Source organism: Polyodon spathula, chromosome 2 (genome assembly GCF_017654505.1).
Source record: "Polyodon spathula isolate WHYD16114869_AA chromosome 2, ASM1765450v1, whole genome shotgun sequence".
Lineage (NCBI taxonomy): Eukaryota > Metazoa > Chordata > Actinopteri > Acipenseriformes > Polyodontidae > Polyodon > Polyodon spathula.
In genome coordinates this window covers 73,178,267-73,205,480 of record NC_054535.1, presented here as the reverse complement: position 1 = coordinate 73,205,480, position 27,214 = coordinate 73,178,267, and the positions used below count along the sequence as shown (strand labels likewise).

The following is a 27,214-nucleotide window of genomic DNA, read 5'->3' as shown; positions in this document are numbered from 1 at the left end:
AAAAAAAAACTACTGTAATCTGTAGTTTTAAAACATGGCATTATTTAAAAAAAAAAGTTTCAGATGAAACTATATTATTCAGAGCAGCACTAAATTTGAAGTCACCTTCCACATATCAGTTACCATATGTGAGGTGAGGGGAGGGGACGAGGGGGGGGGGGGGGGGGGGATTTTTTAGTCTTCCCATCGAAACGCAATTTGTGAGTTTAATATTGAAGTTAACCCCCTACATAAATCGCGGTGAGATCTTTAAATAATCCAAAGGGTGAAAAATCACAGAAATGCATTGCTAGTGTCTTAATTATGAAGGTTAAAAAAGCCATGCAAATAAGCGTTTCATTTTCCTATTTCATAACAATACCGATCTGAAATGGTAGAAATGTGAAATAACTAGCATTCTTTTTTTAATGGCAATTTTATATAGATGTATAAGAAGAAATGTTTTGCAGTAAATCGCTGACAAATAAATAAATAAATACTTTGTCGATTGAACACAAAAGCGAGCCCCGACATACCTGTACATTTAGTTTACACACATTTAATTTCAAACAAAAATGCGCTTGCTAAACGTTTCAGGCACTGCCGAGCGTGATCTATAGCAGGGGTCCTGAACCTTTTTGAATGGAGGGCCATATTAAAAAAACGGACTCTCCTTTAGGGGCTGGTAGAGCGAGTTGATGTTAGTGTGACCCCGGTGCACTGCATGGAGGTGATGTTTACTCACATAAATAAGTGTGAGCAAATTGGGTGAAATGTGGATATTCACGGTATTTGTCTTCGTGTTTAGTCTTCTAGTGCCTCCACTTTTTAAAAATGGTAATGCTGTCTTTGCAAATCAAACATAGTATTTTGGTAAATTGGATGTAGGCCTGAGTAAGAGCAGGATGCTCAAGAATTCAGAACAAAAAAAATCACACTGGAAAAGATTCGTCGTTTCATTGGGGACGACGACGAAGCGACACAGTAAACTAAACAAGACAGTGAACTGAGAGACAAGCAATCCATCTCTGCGGCTTTTACACCTGCTTTAATAAAAGAGAGCGCAGTATGACTGTTAATGAGTTTGTCACAGCTCTATGCTTTGCTGGACAGCCGCTGTTTATTGCAGAGGGCTGTGGTGACTTCATGCGACAATACTGTCCATCAGATCAGCTAAAATGCTGCCTCAATCCGACTATATTTGGCAGAAATTATTATGCTTTAGTTGGTAAACTTATGGAACGTATTGATGGAAATGTCCAGTGTGATTTTTTGATGCTTCTCCCGATGGATTGCATCATCTAGTTTTGTCAATCAATAAATTGCTGGAATTTTTTTTTTTTAAAGATAAAAACCGAAAATGTGGAACACTACATATACTGTACATCCTAAATAATAAGTTATATATTTTAAAAGGCTGGAAGCATGTATAAAACATGGATATAATGAAATACTGCAGTAACAGACGCCAAAACCATCAACATTTTCTTCGTCAAGATCACAGCAAAGACAATTTTGCGAGGGCTACTGTTTTCTTAAAGGAAATGTCAGTTGCTCCTGATCTTCAAGCCCTTTTTTGCCTCCTCAAGCGTAAAGCACTTTCATCAAAATCGTGTCCTTTGTGTCTAACAGCAGCTGCCTCGATATTTGAGTAAGACCCTGTCATAGTGTGGCTAGTGTGTGTGGGTGGTGACGTCAGATCAGGAAATGAAACAATAACAATAAATGTACGGGGCTAAACTAAACGCAAGAGCTCTAAGCTATTTATTAAACAAAAATAAAAAAATAGTTTAAACAAAATACAAAATTAAGGACACACTGACTAAACCAAAATAAACGGAACACAAGTATATTTTGGAATATAGCAATTGTTTTCTCTCAATTCAGACTCGCGTCTCTTGTCTCACCTCTGTCTCTCTCCACCGAATGAGCCTGGAGTGCGTCTTTTTATATTCTGTGACTGGAGCTTTAATTACCCATTCATGCAATAGTTGCCTTAAGGGTCCAGCCACATCCCCACGAGAGTTCTAGGGAAGGGGTTTTAACCCCATCCCCACTGACTACACATTATAAGACCAGCTTTTCCGCCGGTCTCAAACAGTAAAGAAATACATATAATAACAATACTGCTACTACGACTACTAATAATAATAACAACAATAAAAATATAACTCAAATAATAGTAATACATAAATAATAAAAGGGACAGGCACCTTTGCCACAGACCCATACTTAAAGCCCACGAAACACTTTCAGGTACATGGTTTTTTTAGCGATTTACAAAACAACTTGTCACAGATGACACTTTTAAACAATTTTCACCACATCAATGATTTAAGTTACTACATATTATCTTAATTTGATTATAAAAAAAAAAAAGTCACCTACAAATATAGTTCCAGAAAAAGTTGCCTGAAAGTTGCCTCGTGGTACATGGGCATTAGACACCTGTAAAGTTTCAGTTGGGTATTATTTAGTTGTGCTATCTATATTTACTCAAACTAATTACAATTTCATAAATGTGAGCCATTCTTACAACTAGATTTCTAATTCCACTCAAGAGTCTGCAACATGAACTTCCATCCAGGAAACCTGGTTACTGTCTATCTCCACTATCTTTAATTTCTGTTGTTAACCAAGGTTTCAGGTTGTTCCCTGACCTGTTACTGGCAATAAAGAAACAAATTACAGATTGTAAACATTCACTCTGCTGTTAGTTTTGAGGCTATTTCTTTATCTACAAGGATTTGAAGCTGCATCTTTGGAAACTGTTGACCAACATAGCTGCACAAAGGGCTGATACTGTAGGGTCAACCCTATAAGAAATCATGCCACTCATTCTCACATCTTTATGTGGATGATATTTTCATTCTTTGTTTTCATACTTACTCTTCAAAAATCCTGTTATGCCTAAACTGAAGTACTGTATTGTAAATGTTTGGTCTGCACTTACACTGCCATTATTTACTCCCTGTTTAACATGCTGTTTATATGGGCAGGTAACCAAATCAATTATTTACTTCTTATTCCTTGCTGGTATGACAGGGATATATTGGAGTTTGGCATATGTACTGTAGGTATAACACCCTTTTGAGTTTTGCATATTTCTGGAGAGCAGCGTTTAGCTGCTCCAATCCAATCTTGGTGAGCAGATTATTCAGGAGTTATTGAGAGTTTCAGAATCTGTATTTGTAAGCCACAAAGGGGCCTGTCATCGATCCACATGACTGATTCATCAAAGTTGGACTCAGTGAGAAAGCAGAAGATAATTGACTATTTACAAAAAAAAATAAAAAAATAAATGTAAAAAATAAATAAATAAATACATAAAAGAAAATCCAGGGCATGGAAAGACAAAAATATTTGTCATTTGCACTAACTATAACTTACTAGAGGATACACCATCTGTCTTTAACTGAGTTCATATTTCATGCTTACATTTTAACTTTTTTGAGAACTGCCCCAACTATGATAAAACTTTTCCACTGTTGTGAGTCTAGGGATAGGGAGGAACGCTGTTTGTCTGTCCGTATGTCACACATTTCACTATAGAGTAAGAGTATGCTGATCTATTTTTTCCTGCTACTGATTCTTGTGTTTTTGTATTTGCAGATGTCTCAGAAAATGTAGGTTGCAAAAAGCACTTGTTTAAAAGTTATGTTCAGTTGTTTAATTTTTACATTTTAAGTTGTTTTGGATTTTTAAGGCAGAAACTTTTAGCTCTGTTTGAGTAATCCCTTCTGGCAATTCAAGTTTGGCATTGTATAGTTCTTCACAGCTTTTGTCCAGATTTTTGGCTGAAACTTTTCATTTTTATTCTCCTATAATGCTTTTTTTTGTAGAATAATATTAACAATTGTGTTGAATATACATTTAGTAAACAACAACAATATGGAGTTTGTTTGTTGACTTCAGCTATGTGACTTTTGTATTTGCATACATTTATACATATTGTTTTTCATAACTGTTCTCTTTGGAAGTTTGTTAGTACCAATAAAGTGTTTTTTTTTTTTTTCTGTAATGGAAACTGTGATATCAGATCATTGTGGGTGCCAGTGTGCATTGTACAATTGCAGACTTCAAAAACAAACAAGTTGTCTTTAATTTATTAAATCAGATGGAAAGGACTGGAAACTCACTTAAGTCATTCCTCATTAAAACCAATGGAAGATATGATTCCAGAAAGTTGACACCAAATAAGTAAAGGTGCCATGTGTTTCATTGGAAAATGCAAAATATAAAATAGTGATATGTAAAGCCTCATTCGCATGGGACTAAAAATCACAACATAAATAGGTGGTTTTGGAAATTAATAACTTTAGTCCCATGCAAATTTTTATCCCAGATAATTTTCTCAGTGGTGCTCCAATTTTTTTACAGGACATCTGGACCTGTGCCCTGTGTCTTTTTACTCCCATGCCAGTCGACCATGTCAGTGTTATGTTAAGTTTGATACAATAAACCGTAATATGTTAGCCTTTTTCGGGGAAAACAATTCGGGGGCCAGGAGCTGGGGCCCTTAATTGCTTAAACCTGCTTTCTTTAGCGTGTCTTAACTTTGTCACCTTGCCTTCTCGTCCGATTCAGAGCAATTAACCTCTGTTCCTACCTGCTATGAAGATAACTCTCATCCTTCGGTCTCTTTCTCTCTGACTACAGCAGCTCTATCTTGCAACCATCCAGCCTCCAGCCCAGCGACAGTGCCATTTTAAAGCACCTGTCCCATACTCAATCTCCGCTGGCTCTCCATTGTAAAGATTGGTCCATCGCCAGACTTTTAAAAGCTCTGTTTAACAAAGGCATCAACATTCATGCCGGCAGTGATTGTGTAGCTTTTTAACATGTGCTGTGAAGCCTTGTCCGCAGAACCTGCCTTTCCTCCTAGCCTGCAAGCAACTTTAAGCAGATGCTGCAGACACCGCACCCGCTCCCACATCAAAGCATCTTCAGTGATTTAAAAGACCCGATCCAGTCCATCGCAAACTCATCAACGACACCTGGCTCGGCAACTTGGAAAACCGCGTCATACTGTCAACATCAGTGGCCATTACTACCTTCTCTTCAACCTCTATTCCTGCAGTAGCTTCTGCTTCTAGTACCTCATCTTCTGTCCCCGCTATTGACATCCCCGAATACAATCTTGCATCGACAATTGCATCTTGTTCCCACTCAGCCTCTATTAGGTGTCATTGTCTTACACCTAATATTCGAAAAGAAATACTTGGAAGGTAAAAATATATATATATATAATATATAAATATACTTAATTTCCATACTTATCTACACTTCTGAGTTTCTTGACCACCGTATAGTTGATTGTGGGGACCTTTTAGTTACCCTTAAATCTCGTGACTCATGCCTTCTTAAGTATTTAACCATGGGGGGGGGGGGAATTCTTGCTTTTTCTATTTTTTGTGACTTCCTCTGCTCAATCTATCCACACTGCCTCCACGAGTTGGAACAATATTTATTTTGAAATGGCCCCTCAATCCAGAGCCTATCCATTCATCTAAAATCTACAGCTCTTCTGGAAATATACCCCATCGTTACAGTCGCTCACCTCTGGGGTCACCAATGGACAAAAATCAATACTTTTTTATAGCGACAATAAATCCACTGTTTACGTCATTAATAGATGGCCCTCTTCCTTCACCCTTATTATGCAAATGCTTCGATGTCTAATCTGGATCTCAGTCTCTCACAATTTTATATTTCAGGCTCGTAACCTGCCTGGTACTCACAATTATGCTGCCGATGCTTTTTGTCGTCTAGAGGTATCCCGATTTCATCAATTGGAACATTCTGCGTCCCCATCCCCTCTTCAGACTCCACAGCTCTGACATCTGCCGTTCAACTGAATTCGACACTCTCTAACATCCTGCAATCTGCCTGAAGCTACATGGCAGCGGCTTCAGCTCCTGCTATTAAGTCATGCTACATTACCAGCTGGACAGCATTTGCAACCTTCTGTGCTCAAAACCTATCCAACCTATCCCGTTTAATCAAGAATGGATCTTGGCTTTCGTCTTCCACGCAAGAGATTCTCTTCATCTGGCTCCTGCTACTTTTGAATCGTATATCTCCGCAATCCATTACCGCCTCATGTCTGTGCCTTCCACAACTCTATCCATTCCAACAATTTGCTTGACACTCCAAGAGATCCAGTTCAGAGCCCCCCCCCCCCCACCACCACCACACCTGGTGGTGGTAGGATTAGCACCATGGATATGGTTGTCACATCATCCTATCGCCTACCTATACCAACAGACATTCTACATTCTCAACTCTCCTGAGAGGCTGCTTTTCTCCCTTTGATGGCCTGGCCATTAAAGTTATGTGCTAGCAGCTTTCTTCAGATTTCTCAGATGCTAAGAGTTCACCTTCTCATCAGCTTCCAGCTTTCTGCAGCGTTCCTGCAACCTTTTCCTGTTTCCGGACTCACACTTCCACATTTGGCTCCTCGCCTCCAAAACCGAACCCATTTCATCAAGGACACTTTATTGAACTATAAAAAATCGACTCTCCAGTATGCCCCTACTCTTCCATGACAAAGTACATTTCCCTCATGAAGGCCATTCTCCCAACAGGTCCGCTCTTCATCGATTCCTCCCGCACATTCATATCTCAACACTGGTTCTCATCCCATCTAACCACCCTTGTCTCCAGAGCAGGTCTTCTACCGCAGTCCTACACCCCTCACTCATTTAGAATCGGGGCAGCCATTTTTGCAGCCAAGGCTAACATCATAATCTCCACCTAATAAAAAATATTGGGACGTTGGACTTCCTCAGCTGTCGATACGCTCATCTTCTACAGACATTGCTATAGCTCATCAGAAAATAGCTAGCATGCCCGGAGTGGAGGCTAACTGACCGCCAGGGCCACCAGAGGTTTTCACCTACTAATAAAAGGGCTTTTTTCCTCTCCACTGAACGGCAGGTAAACACATTATCCACCTCTAACCCTTTCTAAACCTCTTTCCTTGTTTGTCTTGTATGTCCCTTTCTTCTCTGTGTTTATGTTATGCACTTGCACGTGTTCTGTTTGTCTCAGTCTCACTGTTCTGTAGCAGGCGGTTCATTCTTTGGGGGTAAGTGAGTCTCACTTCCCGACCTTAGGTCAAGCTACACTTCCTCTACCTTTGTTAAAGGGAGGTTTTCACCACGTGTCAGAGGGGACCCTTTCACAGCTCATGCGCTTATCTTACCTCATCACGTAAGGCTCTGCTGTATTTCCATTTCCTTTCAGGTCCTAACAACATGAGGACTGATTTCCTCACTCAGAGGCGCCTCTGCCGAGCCAGAGATCTCCTATGTGTTTTCAGATCCTTGGGGCTAGCAGCCTTCGAAACCAAGGCCTCTCCTCTGACCTGGATGGCTCCCCAGTTGAGGATCTCTTTTCTATCCTAATTTATGGATATGGGAATACAAAAGACGAAATGGTTATTTTAGTCTTTGGAAAAGAAGGTAAAATGAACTTAGTTATTTACACCCGGTTCACTGTTTACAAATCATGTACAAAGTTGAATTTACCAACTTTTCTTGATGAAAACTAATCCATGTCTGGGAGGTTACTAGACATCCTCCGCTTTTGATCAACTCTGAGGACCTCTTTTTTTTAGTTCTGTGCAAATCATGCTTAAGTTAGTATTTGAGTAGAGCACTCGAGAATTCGAAATAAAAATCATTGCTCAACTCTTCATTTAAACAATTTTTATTCTTCTCTTCTCCAACCAGTGTTTACCTGAGAAAAACTTCTGTTTTGAACTTGCATGTCAATCCAATAAAATTAAACATGAGGACATGCCATTGTGTTTTTCATTTGTGTTACTAGTGGTGTACGGGTACATAAATTAAATAAGTGAAACCTGTTTGCGTTTCACTTCCACTGAGATTCCAAATCCTGTTATTCTGCAATAACACAATCCACAGCTTGGATCAATCTAACATAACAAAAGGTTCCATTGACAACATAGTGTGCGTACCTAAATTCAATGGTACTGTTGAGCGTTGACTCAACAAAAAACGTCACTATTGTCACAACACTTCTGGGTATTTAGCAACGCTTTTTGCATTCATAAACTAAACGGTAAAATTTTTAATGAGCGATTCTGCATATCGGGCCTGCAGCTTCAGAATCTAGTAAAAAGAATAATACAAAATCTTAAATACAAGTTTGTATTAAATGTGCTCCATTACTTTGTAATATATATATTGTATAAATATTAAAGTTTATTGTATAAAAAATAAAACACAGCGTATATACTGTTACAATGATGACTATATATATATATATATATATATATATATATAATATATATATTATATATATATATATATATATATATGTATTATAGTAGTTACATTGTCAAATATGCTGTGTTTATTTATTATATATATAATATAATATATATATATCGTATATGATATATATATATATTATATCGTATTCTCAAATATATATATGTGTGTGTGTGTGTGTGTGTGTGTATTACCATTTTGATGGCAGTATCTTTATCTCCATTTAAATTCCATTCATAATTTTTGTTTAATATTTGGCATGACGCCATCTTTCTGTTGAGCAGCTCACCAGCCCTGAGAGCCGTTGAGTTTGTTGAGTCAGAGTTGAGCCAACTCTGCACATTACTAGCTATCAACGGTGAGTTTAGGAATGATTTTGAGAGTTGTTGCTTCTCAGCGTTACATTTAGGAACGCAGCCATTGTGACAGCAACCTGTTGCTCAAGTGAATGACTGATTTGGTTCAAGTCAGACAGGGAGAAGAAGATCCAAGTATGGAAAGAACAAAACACTTTGTTACTATAATAACTATAACTAGGGGATGCACAGAGTGCACTTGGAGACCACTGTATAAAGTGGTGATTTTGTGCAGTTTGAACGCTGTTATCTCCTTGTGCATTCTGTGCGCTCTGTAGTTATAGTTGAAATAGAAGACACCATGGCGGTTTACTCAGTGCATTGTATTTTTAAATGAACTGTGAGCTTTTAGAACTTGAGTGGTTGACTGTATTAAATATATTGAGACATATTTGCACTAGAGCTCTGTTTTTGTTAGTTGACTGGTTAAGTCAACTAACTAGTTGACTGTATGCTTTTGAGACAGAAAATAAAAGTACACTAGTGTTCATTTCTTTCTTATCATACGGAGTAGTTTAAAGTCACTTTGAACAAAGAACTGCGTATTAACAAATAGCAGCGTTACCATAGCTCTTTTTGGGCCCCACACCGCAGTTTGATTCAAAGATTATTTTTCAGCTTAAGGCTAATGACCTTGTTGAAGCTATAAAGCTTGTCAAGATGAGGACTTTCTGCTGTAACTTAGCAACCAAAGGTGCTTACTTGATCATGACAAAATAGACTTTAAAGAGCCAAGTTATTTGCATGCAAATAAGTGTCTGCAGGCCTGTATCATAATGCTGATTTAACAAGCACAGCTCTACTTCTCCTGAATATAGGGAGTACAGCTGAGGTTGGCAAAGGCACAAGAAACTCTGGGTACTGTATGTACCCATTCTAAAAGTGGATCTCTGTTTTTACAGGGGTATAATAGAACAGCCATACACTCCTCTCTCATTGTTTTCTATGCAGGTCATCAGGTCTGTTAATACTCAGTTAACGACACTTGTTTATAAAACCCCTGCTTACTGATGAAATGCTTCACAGGGAAGTTCGAGCCCTCCTCTCACAAAAGTCAACTCTTTCAGTGAATTACAATGATTATTTCTAACAAACTGAGGTAGTTAATTACTTTAAAAGACAGCAGTATAGAAGTGATAATGGCATTGCTGTGGTGGGTTCCTCGTGCCATTATCCCTTAAACAACACAGCAAGCATATTTTAAACAGTTCCTTGCAAATCTTTATTTAATTAATTTTGTTTATTCCTGGTCCTTTTCCTATTACATTGAGTTCTAGTGAGGCACTAGTATGGGGTTTCAAGGTTTTACTGTTTTAAGCCAGGTTGTAACTATGTTTTTTTTTCTTTTTCTTTTTTGCTTTCAGTTTACATGAAGTAGTTCACAGCAATTAATTGTTTTGACTGTCTGTGGTAGACTTGCTGAACACATCAACAACCTAACCCAGTTATCTTGATAGATAATCCAGTGTGGCAAATTAAGAATGAGTGGAGTTGACAAAATTAGGCTGTTTATGTTAATCAGGGTTAAGGCTTTTCTGAAATTGTGTGTATTGCAAATTTGAACAATACCGTAGGATCTCCCTGATGAGGCCAGCTTGAGGTATGATGAGGAATGGGAAATTACATTTTGACCACATTCCAACCTGACTGTGAAAGTAGACTATGTACATGAGGCCTGAACTGGGGCTGAGTTGAACTGTTTACCTCATAGGATTTGATATGTATCCATTTAGTAAAGGTAAAGGGAGAAAGCACAGCATTCCCTACCCTGTCTAAAATAGGCACAGTGGAGTTTCTGCCTTGGTTTTCCAGCCAATAATATAACTAATGACCTAATTATATGAAAAACAAAAAAAAGCGGGACATCCTAACTATTTCCAGTATTAAACGAGTATAAAACAACTGTTGGATGAAAAACAATGTGATGTCATGTCTGGCATTTTTAGCAATTTCTTTATTACTAAAACAGCGTTTGGAGAGAGATTTTTTATTTATTTTTTTAAATACATTCTGTTCAATTAATTGAAGAAAATTAATAACCTTAGTATTGGAATACAAAAAAAGAGAAGAACGGCTTCTTAGCAGGTTTTTCCCCTTTCTTTATCTTCATATCAATGCAATTCATTTTAATGTGCCCTCTGTTTTTTGTAGTTGCAGTTACTAGACCAGTTTGATAACAGCAGCCTCATCCCTTGTTGAAAAACGTTTGATACTATTGCATGTGCTTTGTCTCCAAAGGGAAAAAAAAAATAAAAAAAAAATACATCTTGTCAACGTATGGTCCTATCTGGAATATTATTGCAACATTATACTACAGTCTGATTTAAATTACATCATAGAAAACAAAATGTAAATGGTGTTTTGATAACGTTCACATTATACACCTTAAAATTGACAATTTCACAGTGACATGGTAACTTTCTTGAATACATAATCACTATTTGTATATAGTAGGATTTAAAATAGATTAAAACATGTGCAAACTGGCTTGGGATTATTTCCTCAAAAGCGATCCCCAGCATTGAATATCTGAGTTGATTATTTCTGGTGTGGTAACTTTATTGGGCGTGTTATTACTTTGTGAAAATATCATGCTGACGACATTTTGGAGTAAATAGCTTTGAGAATCTAGCTCAAAAGTAGTCAAATATTTCAATTTTCATTTCTTATCTGTTCATTTTAAATATATTTGAGCAAAGTAAATGTAGACATCGGGTTCACTATCCTGCATCCCAGTGAGTTTCAATTGGATTGAGATCTTGGATTGGATTCAAACCTGACTAATGCTGCTAATTTGATATTCCCATTTCTGTTGGAGAAGATGCCTTCCAGGTATAACTGCATTTATATAGTACTGTGATCACTGTCCCTAATGCATGAACATATCTCTTGACCCCAACCTACAATTCACAATGTTTAAGGCTTTTGAAGAATAATGTTCCCCTATTCAGAAATATTCCAGCTTTATGTAGACTCCAGTCAGGATGACGCAAGCTGTTATGCTGTAGATACTGAGTTGTACTAGCTTGCTAATTAATTGATGATAACCACAGGGAGAGGTTTACTTAGTACCAGTATAATATGGACAGAAAGGAAATCTGTCCTTTAAGTTGGTACTGTGAATATTGTCGTTAAATCTGGTTTTCCACCAACCAGACATTTTGCTAGCACAAAAAAATTCTTGCTTCAAGAGCTATAATTCAGAATCCTGTATCAGGCAAGTTGTTTAAGTTATAATTAGGTTTATCTGAAAGTTTTGATCGTATTTAGAAATAGAAAACATGTTGCATTATTTGACTAATAATTATTAATATTATTATTATTATTATTATTATTATTTTTATTATTATTATTATTATTATTATTATGTTTGTGCTAGATACTGCATTATAGCATTTCATCAATTTAGATGTTGTTAGCAGCATGTTTCTGTTTTATTTGTTATGAGTGGTTGAAAAACGTTTTGTTTTACCCTCTGTTTCTAGGCTGGGATGATTCGAACAGGTTCTGAGGAATACTTCATTGAACCACTGCAACAGGGGATGCAGAGAAATGAAGATGAAGGGAGAGTTCATGTAGTGTACCGAAGGTCAGCTGTCCAACAGGCATCCCCTGACATGTCCACTGACTTCCAAATTGCTGGTATGTTTATGTTAAAATAATCTCTCAGGATTTTAACACTATACTTTTTCCTACAGATTAATTCTTTTTTTTTTTTTGACTAAGTACATTTCTTGTCTAACTATAAACAGCTGCTACCCTGTAATGCAAAAGCACTGATGCCAACTAATGTTAGTGAAATCGTGCAAGTGCTGATATTTCTACAGCATGTGTGCAAGTCTCTGACAAGGAACTACAGCCCCCACAGTGCACAAGCTGGGTACTCTGAGGTTTGCGTGTACAATGTCAATACGATTTGATTGTTTTTTTTTTTTTTTTTTATAATTGGAATAGGAGATGTTAGGTAATAAGAGTTCAATTAGCTGTTTTTTTTAAATGACAATTGTGTGTGTGGCAGGATAGCCGGGAGGACAGAGACTCAGAGACAATAAACTGCAGTGAAAGCACTGCTGCGCTGTTTAATCAACAAAAAATAAATCAAAAAGTCAAACAAACACGGCTCAAAGAGACAAAAATAAAAGGATTAAACAACAAACTGTTCAGGCTGGGCAGGGCCAAGCCGAGCCAAGCCAAGCCAAGCCAAGCCAAGCCAAGCCAAGCCAAGCCAAGCCAAGCCAAGCCAAGCCAAGCCAAGCCAGAACCCAGAACCCCCAAACACCTCCACCAAACAAAGTAATTTCCCCCTTTTTATAGCATGTGGCTGGAGCCTAATTATCAATTATTCAATTAGCTCCAGCCACATTCTCACATGTATTTTGGCAGGGATAGGAAATTAACCCCATCCCTGCCAACCACAACCAAATCACCACAGCACAATATTTACAGACAGGGCCCTGCCCTGCCACAGTGTGCTTGACTTTTTTTTTTTTGGTTTTTTTTGTATTGTTGGTTTGCTTGTGTAAGTCACATGTTCATTCCAAGAATGTTGGATGATCAGCATCATTCTGATGAAAGTAAAAGCAGCTGTTATGTGCTTAACATTGCATTGTATTCAAACTAGGCATGGTTTTCAGAATGCTCACTACGACAGAAGCACATACTGAAGCGGTTAATTAATGCCATTCAGTTTACTGCATGTGGTTTGTTAGTAATAAAAAAAAGCTTTACTGGCAGCCAGAACTGAAGAGCAACTTCTAAAATCTGTAGGTCAAAGCACTGTAACTCGGACTGAGCAGTCTGAATGATAGGAATCATCAAATGGTGAGGGACCAAAAACGTTCTAAATGCATCACAGTTCTTGGTGTGTTATTGTCTGTAAAAATACTGTAAAACAAGAACATTTCACGATCAAGAAATGTTTGCTAATTTCGCGTTTATTAACAATCCAAAAAATAAATGTGCCGTGAAATATATTATTCATACGTGTGCCGTACATTAAAAGAAAATGAAGCGCAAACATTTATTGCAGTAAAAATGGACCTTGAAGGCCATTAGTGAAATTAAGTTGCCGCAAAAACAATCCTGTTTTACAGTATTTAAAATGTCAGGGACGATGCTATTTTAATCATTTAAATGCCGGCAGTATTTAGATACGCCACTGAATATACCCCTAGATGTCCTATAAGTCCAGGGCCCTGCTAATGGAAACGTTTACTAAAATCCAGACTTACATAAGTGCAGTACAGAGTTGCCAGAAGATATTTGGATGGTTGTACAATGATTGTCATTGGTACAAAATACCACCTGCAGATCCAAATGTTACATTCTCTGGAACACAGAATTGTAGAGCAAGGTGGTTTCACTTGCTGTTCAAGTATGTGATTAGTATTTTTTCTGGAATCCATCAATGGACCAAATCACTTGTAGGAAGACACTAGGAGCCCCATAATAATACAAAACATTATCCATGTTGTAGATTAACGGGTAATTTGTACACTTCCCAAGAATAAAAACAACATTGCCTAGGGCTGAATACAGCCAGAACGGTATTGTGATGTGATTATATATATATATATATATATATATATATATATATATATATATATATATATATATATATATATATATATATATATATACACACTGCTGTGCAAAAGTCTTAGACATTTTTGCATGTTTCTACTCTTTGCATTTTTCACGTCTCAATTGTGCATTGTTTATCTGACCCTGCCTTGCCTTACATCAATTTAAAGGATTTTAATGACTTTTCTATATATATATATATATATATATATATATATATATATATATATATATATTATATATATATATATATGATTTTCTACATTTTTTCACATTTTTCACATTGAATTTGGTCAAAACAGTCTTTTTGTGGGTTGAAGTAGTATATAGAGGGAGTCTGAGAGAAAATTACAGTGTCAGTGTTTGAATATTTTGGTTAACAATCAGGCTTGATTTGGGCCAGCCCTGCCCAATATAATCTGACTAACTTTGGCCCTTACTGATGTACTTTTTTTAAAGTAGTAAGTAGTTGTTTCTTGATTAAATAAATGCACAGTCCTTTTCTTCAGCTATAAGTTTGGTTTATTCAATATATACAGGTTTAATTCCAGAAACAAAAAGAACTCTCAAAGCAAAAGAGTACAGATCACACTTTCATATGCAAACTGCACGGTACAAAACTTAAGTTCAAAACAAAACATAACAGAGCAAAATAATACAATGCAGTAACGTAGGTTTGATTCTCCAGGACTTTCTCGATCAACAAGTCTCCAATACTAGTCTTAATGAAAGAGAGAGGTGAGCTGAGCTGAGTGTACCTTGATTAAGTAGCCACTGACCTCAGCCCCACCCTCCTTTCTTCTCTTTGTCGGTTCAATCACCCTGGGCAACCCCCTGTGGAGAGTCTCATGTACGTGTCGGTTCTGGCTCACGCTGCCTAAGATGGTGTTATCTTGGTGTGGCCCTTTGTTCCTTTATGCTGTTAGCTCTTGAAGGCATCGGTTCCTCCAGCAATGTGTGATTGTGTTTATTCCAGCAGTCAGACAGTTGTCATCAGTGCAATGCAATCTTGCAATCTTGCATTTTCCCCCCAGTTATTATACCTCCTCTGATAATCTCCTTTTAAAACTAACAGTGTACAAGCCTGCAAACATGTGTGTTATATTGCATTCAAACTTCTTTCCATGTTATCCAACACTTACAATCAGAGTGAAGTTGTGAGCACACAGGTTCTGGAGGCACATCATGTTACGATCAAAAGAAATTCCTGAAGACCAACAGAAAAAAGTTGTTGATGCCTATCAATCTGGAAAAGGTTACAAAGCCATTTCTGAGGCTCTGGGGCTCCACCAAACCACAGCCAAAGCCATATTGTCCAAACAGAGAAAGTTTGGAACAGTAGTGAATCTTCCCAGGAGTGGCCATCCTGCCAAAATCTCTCCAAGAGCAAGGCGTAAAATCATCCAGGAAGTCACAAAGAACCCTAGAACACATCCAGGGATCTGCAGGCCTCTCTTGCCTCGGCTAACCACCATCAGAAAGACACTGGGCAAAAATGGGATTCATGGCAGAGTAACAAGGTGGAAGCCATTGCTCACTAAGAAGAACATGAATGCTCATCTCAAGTTTGCCAAAAAGCACCTGGGTGATCCTCAAGAATTCTAGAACAATATTCTATGGACAGATGAGTCAAGAATTGAACTTTTTGGCCAACATGGACCCCGTTATGTCTGGCTAAAACCAAACACTGCGTTCCACAGTAAGAACCTCATACCAACGGTCAAGCATGTTACTTAGTGTCATGATTTGGGGATGCTTTGCTGCGTCAGTTCCTGGACGGCTTGCCATCATTGAAGGAACCATGAATTCTGCTCTATATCAGAGAATTCTATAGGAGAATGCCAGGCCATCCGTCCGTGAGCTGAAGCTGAAGCGCAGCTGGGTCATACAGTAAGACAATGATCCGAAACACACAAGCAAGTCTACATCAGCATGGTTGAAGAACAAGAAATTTAAAGTTTTGGAGTGGCCTAGTCAAAGTCCAGACCTAAACTCCATTGAGATGTTGTGGGAGGACCTGAAACGAGCAGTTTATGTTCGAAAACCCACAAATATCACTGAGTTGAAGCAGTTCTGCATGAAGCCTTGGGCCAAAATTCCTCCACAGCGCTGTGAGAGACTGATCAATAATTACAGGACATGTTTGGTTGCAGTTATTGCTGCTAAAGGTGGCGTAAACAGTTATTGAGTCTAAGGGGGCGATTACTTTTTCACACAGGGGCATTGGGTGTTGCATAACTTTCTTTAATTAAATTAAATAAGTATCAAAATTTTGTGTTATTTGTTCACTCAGGGTCCCATTTATCTAATATTAGATTTTGGTTGAAGATCTGAAAACACAGTGTCAAAAATATGCAAAAAAGCAGAAAATCAGACAGAGGGCAAATACTTTTTCATGGTATTGTATATATGAAACTGTAGGTACCACAACACCTCACACCAGCTGCCCATACACAGTTCACCCTGAATTACAGTGATCACAAGTTCTTGACAGTAAATGACATCTCCTCCAGTATCACTGATTAATTCAGGGTTTTGCATTGGTGTGTGGGAAAGTAAATAAAACCCAAATTATGTAAATTGACTATAAAGTGATAAAACTAAATGAGGAATCAAATGTACAGTGTCTTAGGAGGTACAAGTATGAGAAGTGACGTGTTCGGTGACTTGATGTGACAGCATGTTCCAGTGTTTCATACCAAATATGCAGGAAAACTATGAAATAGTTAAATATTAAATGTAACTGGAAACATTCCAAATTGCAATTCTTCCTTCCTTGCTTCCTTCCTTTATTGTATCCATAATCCACTTATGTAGTATTAACTATAAAGCAATTTAACAACAATACTAATTAAATTCAAAGACACATTTCATATAAACAACAGGAATGATGGAAGAATATCCCTAGCAAAGGTCATATACTGTGGTGGCACATTCCAATTTAACTGTACCTTGAACTGCTCATCTAATTATGATGAATCTTCCTTTATACAAGTTTACCATGGTATTTTTGCACTGTATTTTCGCACATTTCCCATGCTTTTTCCATGTACTAACCATAATTTACCCTGGTTTGCTATGTTTATTAATATGCTTTCTTTACATTGCTTTCCTATGCTTTACCATGCTTTCACTATGCTTTTTATGCTTTGCTATGTTTTTACTGTGGTAATCTTGTATATGGGTTGTTGTGGGCATTCACTGTACGAGTTAAAATACAGTAAGTTCTTTGTGATCCATCTTTGCATCAGCAGTGCATTTTAATGTCCCTGGTGAAGGGTATATATACTACTAATATAGCTGCTTGTTTTCATATATTTGTGACTTGGAGACTTCCATTATCCTCTCTTATGTCTTTTGTGCATTTTTAAACACTTTTTTTGCTTTGTGATATCAATATGACTGAATTTTATTCAGCCATTGACAAATATTTATGTGATGGTTGGTAAGATTGCAATACTTGTTGAAGAAATGTACCAGCGGGTGCCTACCTGGGTAAACCCTCACAACTTTCATGTATTCATGTTTCATATTTAATAATAGTATCTCAATAATAAAACCACAACATCCAGGAATTGTTTAAAAAAAAAAAATGAAAACATTCATATTATTGGATTATGCTGTGTACAATATGCTGTTCTTCATGTAATATTTGTTTTCTTGCAGGAATAAAAATGATGGTTAACAAAGCCATTCACATTTTGAATGATAACTTTTTTAATTTGGAGCTTTTCTTAATCTTATGTTAACGAAAAATGTGCTTACGGTTAATAGTTAGGGTAATTCCACAAGTGAATGTTTTAGAAATGCATTACCATATGTTTGAACAGTGTTGGTGGCCATTTCCAATATATCATTCATTGTGAATTATGGTTTTACTGGATTTTGTTTGCCCCTTTGCAGTTCAGCACCAAAGTCTCAATGACAAAACTCCCCATTCAGTGCAACACATTCATTTGGAAAGTGCTTTTTGTCCAAGTAATTTTGTAATTACATTCTAACAGTGGGAAACTTAGGATAGCGGGGCCTCTATCTTCCAGCTTCCTTTCAAGATTTTCTTTCACTTTCCCTGAAGAACGAAGTTCTTGTGTGGTTGTTGTAGTTGCCATGACAATCTGTTAGCGTGTCTTTGTCCCAGGTGGGAAACATGCAGGAGTGGGGAATGATTTGGGAGTTGCTCCTGGTTGCTAGGAAATGTAGGCCAAGAAACAGCAGCCAGGATAATGAGATAACTGCTGTCCTTATGAGACCCCAAAGATTTCCCAGACATCCTAACACTGTCTGTGACCATACATGTATCTGTTGGGATTTTCCAGTTTGTTTCTAAATTAACCTGATTTTTAAATAACATTCCACATGTTGAATTATTAATGCTTAATTACGTATTTGCCTTCCACAGGTGTATAAAGAGCAGGGGATTGTAGCAGACACATAAACACAGTGTGCAGATGCTGGCAGAAGCATTTCTTAAATATTATACAGTCAGACCTCTTTATACCGCCAGGTAAGGGCCATGGGCAAAAAAAGGCAATAAGCGAGAGGCAAAAAAAAAAAAAAAAACACACGCACACAACCGCCTATGTTTGCAATAAAGTCAAACATTTTATTTTTTAGTTATACAATTACAGTTAATTTTGAGGAACAGTTTATAGTTAAAAAAAAAAAAAAAAAAAGAAACACTCATTTTAGAGTCTAAATTCCATTTTTTTTTTTTTTTTTACTGGACTGGTAATTTGAACTTTACTGTTTGTGGCACGCCTGTAGGCCTGCTGGATAATATCCCCCGTTGAACGATGCCATCTATTTATTTCACAAAGCAATTTAAGCTCAACAGCATTCCTTTTTTAAACAGTTAAAAAAAAAAAAAAAAAAAAAAAAACGTTGAACATGTACAGGCAAACACTTTTTTTTAAGCTAAAAGTAAAAAAAAAAAAAAAAAAAAAAAAATTTTGCTGTTTTGACAAAAATGAAACTAGTTTGTCAGCCTTCATTTGTGTAAAACTTGCACGTAAACAAACATCTTACTGTATTTATTTATATATTGATTTTTAATATTTACTTTTTTTTTTTATATAAAAGTCACTTAATTTAGACTGCATCAAGACTTTTTAAGGTTAAACAAATCAATTGGTTCCATCAAGGTAAGCCATTTGTTTTTATCCATTAGAATGTCTCAAATTGCCCTTCGATTATGCCTCACTTAGGTGAAAAAACATTTGCAATGTCTTGCTGACTTGCTTTCTTATTTTGAGCTGCATAACATGCAGATTTGCTTCTTTTGCTCTGGTGTTAAATGTAGGGTCGACTCGCCATTTTGTGCTTTCTGTTTTGCTTTGGGAGCGGCAGTGTTGATGACATTGGTATGAACGTTCAGTTAATGAGTTAGGAAAGCCAGTCAAAGGTTAACTGCAATACTTCATTGTTTTAATTGGCCATGAGTATTTTACTGGCACTACAATGATGGGAACTACAATGACTATGTTTACATTTGCTTGGCTTGGGAAGTTGGCGGGTGCCGATATAACGGTTAAAAATATCACTGTTTTTATATTGGGGACATTTGTTCAGAGTGAATAACTGGTGGTATGCAAGGGTGGCGTTTTATAGGGGGGAGGGACAACTGTAGTTGACTTTGACTGTTAATCGTTATCATAGAACTACAGCACAAATAACGATGGCTAGTCTCTGCATCCATCTGTCTTAAAAGTGTTTTGGTTCAGAGCCATGCTTTTGTATGGCTCTGAACTGCTCCAAAACCTAATCAACTCTCCAAAAAAGTTGCTAAATATTAGTAGTAATTAAAAATACTGGGAACGATTCTACATGCTGATACCAAATTTCCATTAGAACACACTTTTCAAAAAAGGAAAACAAACCAAATAAGATTAACCAAACAGTAAGCAAGAAAATGTGCTAAAGACGGTTGTGGTAAAGAGATCTGAGAATCTAGCCCACAGAAACCTTAACTAATCTTTTGGTTACTAATTCATTAAACACATGGGTATTCTTAATTACTAAAAAGGTCTATGGCAAGACAAGAGGTATCTGCCCTTTTTTTAGATTAGTTTGCCCTAGCCTTTTTCTGTTTATTACAGCCAACTTAGGTATATTTCAAAGTTTAAAGGTTGTTTAAACAGTCCATCCTTGCCATAAAGTTCAGACTGGGTTAACAATGAACAAGAAATAGCACAAAGAAAAGTTAGGTGTTTATTGTGCCATTGACCTCCCATTACACCAGTTACAATGTGGGACTACTGGTATGTTGTGGATGCTGAATTTTCACCTTACAGCATTAAATAGGAGATGCATAATCAATTGTATTTATTTTTCTATTAAAGACAGTTTAATCTTGATGCTGTAGGAATTTTAAGCCAATTGATCGAAATTCGATTCTAATAATAGAAAGTAAAAGAATGCTGATTCCTTACCCAAAAAGAGCAGTTTTAAGCTGTTTTCCTAATGATATTTCAATTGCAGACTTTTTGAACTGTTCGAATAACATTAATACTCAGTCAATGTCTTATGAAAGATGTGCGTAAACTGAATGCATAACTGCATACATTGAGTTAAGCCGGTAGCATGAACTCAGCACTTGCAACCAAACAGATGTTAAGTACCCAAGATGCCTTCCAATGCTGTGCATGCGGAACCAATGAGCCTAATTTGAATTCCCTGTAACTGTCTGGGTTTGTGAATAGACCCATGAATGATGCTTTTTGAGAGGCTGGTTGTGCTGTATCTTGGTTTTTAGAGCAATTCACGACACCATGTTACTTGAATTCTTTCCATTCAGCTCAGGTCAGTCTTCGAGACCTCTTTGCTTACCAATCCGCTGCTGTTGAATCTGCTCTTTCCTGTGGGAAAATGGGTGCTGAAATAGAGGTAATGTCTTTGACCACGGCTAGAAGAATTTGACTGTTCATTTGCATTTAGAAGGAATAAAAAGTTTTGATTTTCCTCCAGAACGATTCTAAATTATAACATATTTGCAAAATATCCGAATAAGTTCCTCCCTTTAATTGGAAATTCTGTTTTTTATGAGTTATTTAAATTGCTTTTGCACTGAAATGATGAAGGCAGAAACCGTTAAGTCAAGTTTCATTTTTTTAATTTATTTTATGAATCCATTTTCCAGCTACATCAGCACACTCCCTGAAAAGATTTGTAGCAAGGTGACCCTTTTGGATTGATATACTTTACCATTCAACAACAACAACTAAAAAATATTCTTGACAGATAATAAATGTATAATATTACATTTACCCCCACTGGCTCATCTTGTAAAGGCATTGCCTGGTGAAAGAGAGGGTGTCATGAGATCGGGAGCTTGCAGGGTAAATTCCCAGTCACATAGAGCTGCTGGTTGTGGCTGATGGCCCATAAGGAGCCATGCACTGCCATAGCGCTCCCACAGGCTGAAGAGCAAAAGTCAGCTAGTAATTCAGTAGATAAGATTAATTTCCTTCTGTGGGGTTGAGTAGCTCAGCAATATCCGCTGCTTTGGTTCACCAAGTGAAAAGTGGGAACAGAAGATGCCCGTTGACCTTCATCCCTCCTCCCATAATGAATTTGTTTCACTGAAGCCTATCGGTATGTAATGTCAATGTCCAACTCTGGCTGCTTTAGGTGTTTACAGTTTTAAATATTCATATTTAAGTAAAAATATAAAGTATACACTATATTAAAATGTATGTTCTTAAAGAGTTTAGGTTTATGCAGATAGTCTGCTCATGCATAATGGGTAGTATTATTGGTGTTAGAATGTTAGCTTGAAATGTAAGACAAATAAGTAGGGAACTACTGTAAAAGTAGTTTCTCTCTTTGACTTGGATATTGGTAGCTGCATAGTTGGCTTGAATTTCATGATATAAAACCTGTTTTTACAGATTTAATCTGTCAGTGATCAATACTGATCCACCAGGACAGTGGTAAATCACTTTCTAATTCAGGATTGTTTAAATATTATGTTTAACCTATAAATGTTGCCTGCTATCAGACTACGTAATCTGAGGTATGATCTTCTTTGTAGCATTACCAAGAATATGTTAGCTTTGAAGCTCTGTGTAAAAATGAACCTGTGCTCATTTTACTTTTTACCACAGTTGTAAAAAGAATTTCAAATGGGTGCTCGGCTATTTTTCTTTGGTCTTTGTTTAAAATAATAGAGTTATTTTGACTGTGCTGTTAAACCGATTGCATCAGCAGATGGCTGCATAGAACACCCCGTTCTTCTGAAGATGACAACTAGAAGACTTTCTTTTCTGATTAATGTCATGGACAGTTGTGTCTTTTATATTTCATCATTATTTCATTGAAACAAGTTCACTAAAACTTCTTGGCAAACTGAAGGATTAGCTTGTTCTGAAATTCCACTGTCAAAACTTCACTGTTGTTGTAGTAGTTAATTTATAACTGTGTTGGACCCCTTTTATCAGTAGATACTGTCACTGGCTGTCAGTTGCCAACTTTACATAGTGTTAGTATCCAAAATATGCATCTCTGCATCTAAAATCTATGCATCTACAAGCATTTAGAATGGGCATGCATTCTCACCATGATAGATGTTTAAGATGACTGAAAACTTAATATAATGTATGAGTTGTTTAAACAGGGACGGAGACAATTAAGGAGTTGGGTGGGGCGGGGAACAACTTGACAACCTGTAAGTATCGTAGGAGTGATGTGTCCTTATGTATAATTTGTTAGTAATATATCAACTATCTCTGGCAAAACATATAAATACAAATGGAGCCCTTCTTTTAAATCTGTGTCCTCCAGCTGGAAAGGATTAATTGCACAAAGGCCTAATTGTGCTTCATATTTTGACCATTTTGACCATTTACAGCAAGGTGCGATCTCAGCTATAGTAAAAGTTGCCCCATGCATATGTTTTCAATGGTGAAGTTTACATGTGTGCTAACCTTTTACTTTAGACAATTTGCTTGAGCCAAAGACGAAATGCCCCTCTCCCTCTCGGGGTTTAGGGAAGAGCAGCAGTTAACCCGACGTCATGCAAATGTACTGTTTTCGTAGGATAATGCCAGAAAGGGTGGTATACATGCATGGAGAAAAGTACTCAAGAAACTTGCATCATGGAATCCATGGTTGTCATGTGACATCTTGTTAGAATTAAACTGTGTACAGCTGTGGCTTGTGCTTTGTACACCGAGTTTTTGACTCAGACTTGCTTGCACATCATCATTTCACGAGCCATTAACACTGCATGTAACATCTACCTTTATCAAATGTTAGCAATATTACTGTAGTTCAATTCACTGGCATTCCACTAGAGGGAACTAGTTGAACCATGTGTGGGTTAAAGTGTCTGACCTGTAGCATGGTATCACACCAAATAGCTTTCATTCAAGGGTGTTGTCTGTTTGATCTGGAACAAGGGGTATATGCTTAATTAGTAAAGCAATGTTGTCTTTGAGGTTATGAACAGATTTGTAAAAAAAAAAAAAAAACTCAGTGTGATGTAATTTATCTGTATGCACTTTTAGCAGAGACTAAACTGGTCACACAAAAAACTAAACCAAAGAAAAAGGTACAGTATGTGCATTCTATGCTGACTTGCATCCATAAATTTAGCCATTTTATTCCTGCATTTCTCCTCATTTTTTTTTATACAAACATACATAAAAACAATCATCTGATTTTATGTGTCAGCACTTGTATATTTTTGCCCCAGGTAGGATACCCAGCTTTGTACAAGGAATGGTAAAATGGTTAAATGTAAAACTGCATTGACTCCACCATCAGACAATTTTGTAAATAAAGGGATTAAAATAGAGCAGACATACCTTTGAACAGTGTGTCTTTACCAGCCAGTTCTGATTCACTGAGCATGTTCATAATATTTTAAATTTTTAACATGTTAGCTGTAAACAGTGAAGATGCTGTATTGAGTTTCTCTAGCAGTTCATACATATGATCTGTTTTTGCAATAAGTCTATACTTATTTCAGGCCAGGAAAAGATGGAGGTCCTATGTGGGAGAATTTATTACTGTGCTCAGTGTGCTGAAAAAGAAAGATAAAAAGCTTGTGTGAAAAAGTATGATTTATATTCATACCACATCTGTGTGAGGCTCAAACCTGGCATGCTTACTGGTAGGAATTTGGTAAGCTGGCAGGGAAGCAAAACAAAAAAAAAAAAAAATAATAATAAGTTGGCATAAGAGTCAAAAGAAATATCACACAGAAAAATGTAAAATGTTTTATATCTTGGATTAGCAAGCTCTTTAATTATACAACAGTACATACAAATATATTTTACAATGTAATGTGCAGATTATCGTGGTTTCTAAAAATGATGTATATTTAAAGAAAAAAAGTGGGGCCTTTTTTTTTTTTAAATAATACATTCAGTGCATAATGTATGTATTTACATACTGACAAAATTGATATGCAGTGTTGTTGTATGATTTCCTCAGGCTAGTTTTATAATAGGTATTGAGCAATAAAAAAATACTAAAGTAACGTTAATTTTGTGTCTCACCTGATTTTTATTTATGAAGAAATACAGTTTTGAAAATGTTCTTCAGAAGTACATGAGAAGTATAGAATCCGGGTTAACTAACACTCTTTGGGGGTGATGTAAGGATACATGCAAAGTGCTGCCGTAAATCGTGTTTAGCAACCGTAAAGTTGGATTTTACTGGTCGCTAAAAATGAGGTGTATGTAAAGAATGGTGTTCACCTGGTGTTCTGCACCCGCTATCAAATTTGCACTTTGCCGTCATTAATCCATTAAAATTATATTGAAATGCTTGCAAATGAAGAAATATCTGAATACTAAGCAGGCACAATTATTATAATGTGATTAGTGATCATCAGGGGCCTTGATGTCTCCAATTTCTCCATCTCAGATGTGTCTCTCTCTCTCTGACCATTTCTTAATCACTGCTAATAATAATTTCCTTGCTGCTTCCTCTGTTAATGATACTGTTGTCTCCGTCTGTCCCAAGAATTTGCTGAATCCTCTGAAACTCTTGGAATGTTTCTCTGCATCCCCTCTAACTGGTACTCTCCCGTCCTGATGCGGTGACCCCCTACAACACCACCCTTACTCATATAATTGACACTGTTGCCCGGCTTACAAGCAGAACCGTCAAGAAAAATCGGAACTGCCCATGGCACAGCCTCAAACTTTGACTTATTAAATCTGAATGCCGTAAGCTTGAGCGCAAGTGGAGGTCATCTGGACTAACGGTTCATAGAGAGATCTGGATTGACCATCTCGCGAGCTACAGACGTGCGCTTGCCGCGGCCATGGTGAAATACTTCTCTGAAATCATAACTATGGGACATAGTAAACCAAATGTTCCCTTTAAGACCATTGACCAAATCCTACATCCAGCCACAGACAGATCCAACTCCTGTCCATCCTCCTTACCTGTCATGATTTCTCCTTTCTTTCGGAAACAAAATAGACAGCATCTGTTCTACGCTCGCCCACCACATACCCAGTCGACCACCTCCAGCTGCCCCTCCTGCCCTCTCCTTCTCTCCTCTCTCCATTGCTGATGTTTCCGGCTTACTGTCGAAATCAACTACTGCCACATGCGCCCTGGTCCCCTGGCCGACTAACCTTGTCCATCTCTGTGCTTTTGATCTTGTTCCCTCCATTATGCACACCCTCAGCCTGTCCCTGGACTCTGGCTCGGTTCCTGCTGTCCTTAAGTTTGCCTGAGATATGCCAGTACTCAAAAAACCCTCCCTTGACCCAGCTGACTTATCTAATTTCCATCCCATCTCCAGTCTCCCTTTTCTCTTAACTCTCGAAAGGGCTGTAGCCAGTCAGTTGGTGAAACATCTCACGGACAACAGTCTGCTTGAATCTCTACATTTCCGGCAGAATGCTGCTCCGAGGATCCTTACCAGATGTAAGAAAATATGATTACATCAAGCCCCCCATCCCCATCTTGCCCAGCTGCACTGGCTACCTGTAAAGTTCAGGATTATTTTCAAATCTCTCCTGCTCACCTACAATGCCCTTCATCACACAGGTCCCGAATACCTCTTCAACTTCTCTGACTCCAACCTGCTTGCTATCCCCAAGCAAAAGTGCACCACGCTTGGACAATGCTCATTTAGCTTCATGGCTCTCACTCTTTGGAACTCTTTCCCAGCTCTGGTGCGTGATGCTCCGACCGTCGCTCGCTTTAAATCAACTCTCAAGACCCACCTGTTCTTTCTTGCTTCCCATGCTCTTTAAGCCTGATATCTGCTATTAGCTGCTATGTTGCTGCTACTATCTCACGTATTGTTACTATCATGTGTTATGCACTTGTGCACTTTCCACTGTATTTAATGTATTATGCATTGGTGTGTTTTTTTTTTTTTTTTTTTTTTTTTTTTTACTGTGTCGTGTATTATGCCTTTCTCTGTATTTGAAGTATTATGGATTTTCTTCTTGTTACTGCATCTTGTAAAGTGCTTTGTGATGGTAGTCCACTATGAAAGGCGCTATATAAAATAAAGTTGATTGATTGATAGCGTTCTGCATTTTTGGGTTTTTATCTTTAAAAAAAAAAAAAAAAAAAAAAGAATTTTTCTGAGTTTATTTTACATATTAAAATAGGGATAAAATCAGTAATACATAGTTTAATTGAAACATCTGTAAAAATCTGGGTGGGGGGGGGGTAAGCTCAGCATACACACTTTGCGTGGAATATGAAGCATAGCAGTTCTGGTTTCTGATTAAGTTTAATAACCCTGGCATGTATGATGAAGCAGAATCTTTTCCCATGTTAGCTGGTATTTTGCGAACGTTGGGCAATCGCTGTGCTGACGGAAATAGTATCTACAAAAGGTATAAATGTGACATCAGCACAAAACAAGCCAGGTTTATTCTCCTTGAAGTCATAAAAATATAAAGAAAATTGACAGAACTGGGCGGTGCAAGCCATCGGGAGACGCATCAAAAATCACACTGGATATTTCCATCAATGCGTTCCATAAGTTTACCAACTAAAGCATCAACATTTTCTGTC

The 27,214-nt window shown here is 37.3% G+C and overlaps 1 protein-coding gene across 4 annotated transcripts in view; it reads left to right on the top strand.

Annotated features, from left to right (window-relative positions):
- LOC121300201 (A disintegrin and metalloproteinase with thrombospondin motifs 3-like) overlaps positions 1-27,214 on the top strand; it is a 118,498-nt gene that overhangs the window by 16,851 nt on the left and 74,433 nt on the right. For all 4 annotated transcript variants that reach the window (XM_041228720.1, XM_041228706.1, XM_041228712.1 and 1 more), the window contains exon 4: positions 12,121-12,277. In XM_041228720.1, coding sequence (XP_041084654.1) covers positions 12,121-12,277 — 157 coding nt within the window. The remainder of the gene's footprint in view (positions 1-12,120; positions 12,278-27,214) is intronic.